Raw genomic sequence first — 3,771 nt, 5'->3', positions numbered from 1 at the left:
AACTTTTCGTCGCGCCTTCGTCTGCCCGCGGCTGCAACGTCACCACGGCGGCCATGACGGCTCGCCGGCTCCGGCAGTCCGGCCACCCACCCCGAGAATCTCACCTCACGGCTCGCACCTGCCTCCACTTCACGCCCCGCAAAGCTGCCAGAGCACTCCTTCCGGAGTCTGGGAACCCCCGCCCCGAAACGGAAGAAGGCAGGGAGATGGGGGCGGAGGTGGCGGCGGCCATGGAGCTCTCCGCGCCGCATGGCAGCGCGACTCCAAAGAACAGATGCAGAGAAGACGATGGAGATTCCAGATCCCTACGTTACCGCCATCTATCCATCTTGTATTATAATCTTGCATCCACGGCCGACGCTGATCTGCCATTGAACGAGAGACACTGAAAATCTGAAACTTGGTAAGAAGGAAGAACACTCGGAAACCCTGAAACTTGGTGGCTGTGGTGCCATTCATGTGCAACCGCAAAGGGAAGCGACAGCTAGTCTTGAAATAAAATTGTAAATTATTAACTGCGTGACATTAACAGCATTTTATTAGCACGCTAGCTGCAGAAAGATGAGATCTTTTCCCTGACAAGACGACCACCTATATGTCTTCTTATGGCAGATAGGGTCATGCAACGCACTCGTGCTGTTCTGCAAGAGAAGGCCTGAAACTAGATAAAGAGAGACAGGATTGTGCTGACATTGATTTGCCTTCAACCTTACAAATTAGAGACCTTGCACTGTGTAATTGAATCAGATCATCAGAACAGAACGCAGATGGTCTAGAGCATTTCATCCTGCCTGGCCATTGAATGTACAGTGCCAGAAATGAAGTTTAAGCAGTGACCACAGCCAACAAATAATCTCCAGCTGTTTGAAAAAGAAAGATTGGGGTGAACCCAAAATGTACCAATTTCCTGTATAGCGATTTTACTTGTATGTACTTGCTGTAAATTCAGGGATGAAAAGCCCATCACTACATACACAAGTTGAAATTCCCATAGTTCCTCAAATACACACCAAAATAGCTCCTAGCACCCTATCTAAAAGAGTAAAAGTAACACTATTTCATATTAAACAAAAACACCTGTTTCCACATGAACAACAGTATTGAAGCTAAAAGATATACTGTTGACTAACAATGCTAACATCTGATCTACTTTGATCTCAAGCATCCACCAGGTAGTAAGAATTTGAACTTGTCTGCATTCTTGATCAAATAGGAAGGCAGATGCACGGCAGATGCTGACTTCGGTATCGGTCCCATCTTCTTGAAGAGGTCTCTGAATGTATACTCTTCAGGTAGCATGTCAAACAGGTCCTCCCCATTGCATATGATCTTCTGAATTCTGTCTGGATTTAGGAAGCTTTGCTGTTTCACTCTGTCTGCATGGCTGTACGCCTTCATCTTGAAAATAAACTCCTTGATGTCCCTGAAGCAGAAACTGCAGTGCCAACCCGAATCTGCCAGAATTAGGTTGCTCTGACGGGAGTGGCGATATAATGTACGCTCAGTGAACACATGTGCCGATGCTCTCCAGCTGTTGTCGTCCACAGGAAATTCAAAGGAGTACATATAGTTCTTCATCTCAAGGTGCATGACTGGTGGTATTCCATCACACCACTTGAGCAACTGCACAGTCTCGGGGCTGGGGATCTCATCAGCATCAGCCATGATCAGCACATCACCCGCAGCAATACCTGATCTTCGTATCAACATGTTAAGTGAACGGCGATGATAGGCCTCGACATTAAAGGGCTGCCTAAGATGATGAGTATCCAGTTCTCCAACAGAAAGCATGTCATAGACTATCTTTGATCCAGCAAATGCAAAACGGCCGATGTTTTCATAAAAGGAGAGTGACTTGGGGATACCAGTGAAGGTGGCATTGGCCTCAAGGATGACAAACCGATCAACATATGGAAGGAGCTCACGGTAACGGATTTCCAGAATGTCAAGTTCATTACTGAAGAGGACGGCATCAAACACACGCCGTGGGGAGGGAAGGATGCCCCAGCCATGGAGCTGGCACAGCTGGGGCATGGAGATATTGGGAGCATAGTAGTGTGGAATGCGGGTGAATGGTGTAGGTGGTGTGTCCCACAGCGGGCGCAGAAGGTAGGAGATATTTTGGAAGTACTGGGTTACAGCAATAACAGACACAGAAAGAATCAGAACAAATGTTATCAGGAACTTGAAAGGCAGAATTTTTCGTCTGGTTACTGGCGGATGGGGTAAGTCTCTGGCCATGAGAAGGCCTTGCGTCTATGACAAAGAAAGAAATGAGTGAGTCTCTTGGAAGCATAGGAGAGTGCTCCAAATACTATATCTTGCTGGGGGTGTGGAAAATGTCCAGATCTGAATGTAATCTGCATTTGCAAGACAAGACAGAAAAGTAAGCAAAAGGAATCAGGTATACATAACGTGAACCATGCAACATACCACAAAATCAGGGAAAAAAACATATTGGTAAGGTTGCTAGCACAGGAAGGGAAATGACGAGACAAGTTACGGCTACACGCATTCCCTTCTAAATTTCTCATGGAATTGGCAATGTTCTTAACATCTAAAGAGAGCTAAATGGTATGGAGCCATGGGTTAGAGCATCCCAGCAACAAATGATCTAATGAAACATCGCAGACAAGAGCCAACAGCATATATCACTGCATTGTTTGTTACTGAAAAAACATAGCATGAAACATGATCTTAACAGCACATCTACCTCCAATAACCAAATGGAATCAAACAATTTAGGACTAGCAAGATATGATGCAGTACATCGGCGAAATGTCAAGCGGACATTACGAAAGATGTTTTCCATCTCAGCGGCACAAGCAACAGGCTACCACCTTTTGCCCAAATCAAATACAAACTGGGCATTCCTATTCAGTAATCTGCAGTATGGGATATACCCTGATTAAAGACTACACAGGCATTCATTTCCCTCCTGTAATCCAATCCATTCAGGAGCATGCCTGAATGGCAACGCAAAAGGGAAAAATGTAAAAAAACGCATGCGTCGTGCCGCCGCCTCCATCGGTTGGCATCTAATCTGAGCTAAAACAAGCTTGGTTCTTGCCCCCTCCACCTAAAGATCCGAAATTTGCAGAGCAATATGCCAAGAAAGAAAAAAAAAAGGATAGAAAGGGAGCACGCACTGGGTGCCCAAGAACAAGGGCAGCGAAGTCACCTTAGGGAGGAGGAAGAAGGAGAAGACGAAGAGGCGAAAGGAGAAGACGAAGACCAAGGCGGAAAGCCCCCGCGCGCTCCGCTTCCTCCGCCTCCTCTACACCGCCCGCTCCTCCGCCTCCGGTCTCGCTGGCTCATTTAACCCCTCCCCCGCCCCTCGCCTCCTCCGCCTCCGGCCTTGTCTCATGTAACCCTCCCTCCCTCAACTCCTCCGCCAATCTCTCTGCAGCCGCCCGCCTATTTCTGTCGCGTGCTCCTCCGATCGCCTCCGTGGAGGTGGAGGAATGCCGCTGCTAAAATTGGGCACCGATTTTGCTGTTGGTTAAGGGTGTGTTTAGTTCGGCAGGCGTGAAGGAAAAAAAAAATTCGAAAGAAATTTTACCAATTTGAAGTACTAAATAAATAAAGTCTATTTACAAAACTTTTTGTATGGATGGGCTGTAAATTGCGAGACGAATCTAATGATGCTAATTAATTCATAATTAAGTAATAATTAGCGGATGGTTACTGCAGCATCACGGTTGCAAATCGTGGATTAAGTAGGTTCATTAGATTCGTCTCGTGATTTACAGTCCATCCATGCAAAAGGTT

At 46.5% G+C, this 3,771-nt stretch overlaps 1 protein-coding gene across 2 annotated transcripts; it reads right to left on the bottom strand.

The window, feature by feature from the left end:
- Nucleotides 1–892: 892 nt before the first annotated feature.
- Nucleotides 893–3,500, bottom strand: LOC112888016 (beta-1,4-mannosyl-glycoprotein 4-beta-N-acetylglucosaminyltransferase). 2 transcript variants are annotated; one of them, XM_025954355.1, is made up of 2 exons: nucleotides 3,150–3,500; nucleotides 893–2,360 (listed from the first exon to the last, which is right to left on the bottom strand). In XM_025954355.1, exon 2 carries the CDS (start codon nucleotides 2,239–2,241, stop codon nucleotides 1,147–1,149), a length of 1,095 nt encoding a protein of 364 aa, XP_025810140.1. In that variant the 5' UTR covers nucleotides 2,242–2,360; nucleotides 3,150–3,500; the 3' UTR covers nucleotides 893–1,146. The 2 variants fall into 2 exon arrangements, with proteins under 2 accessions (XP_025810140.1, XP_025810139.1); XM_025954354.1 differs by having other exon boundaries at nucleotides 3,182–3,500.
- Between the last annotated feature and the right edge of the window lie 271 nt (nucleotides 3,501–3,771).

The sequence above is a fragment of the Panicum hallii genome, chromosome 3 (assembly GCF_002211085.1).
Source record: "Panicum hallii strain FIL2 chromosome 3, PHallii_v3.1, whole genome shotgun sequence".
In the NCBI taxonomy this organism is placed as follows: domain Eukaryota; kingdom Viridiplantae; phylum Streptophyta; class Magnoliopsida; order Poales; family Poaceae; genus Panicum; species Panicum hallii.
Note: the sequence above shows the minus strand (reverse complement) of the source record. Positions and strands in the feature narration are given on the sequence as shown.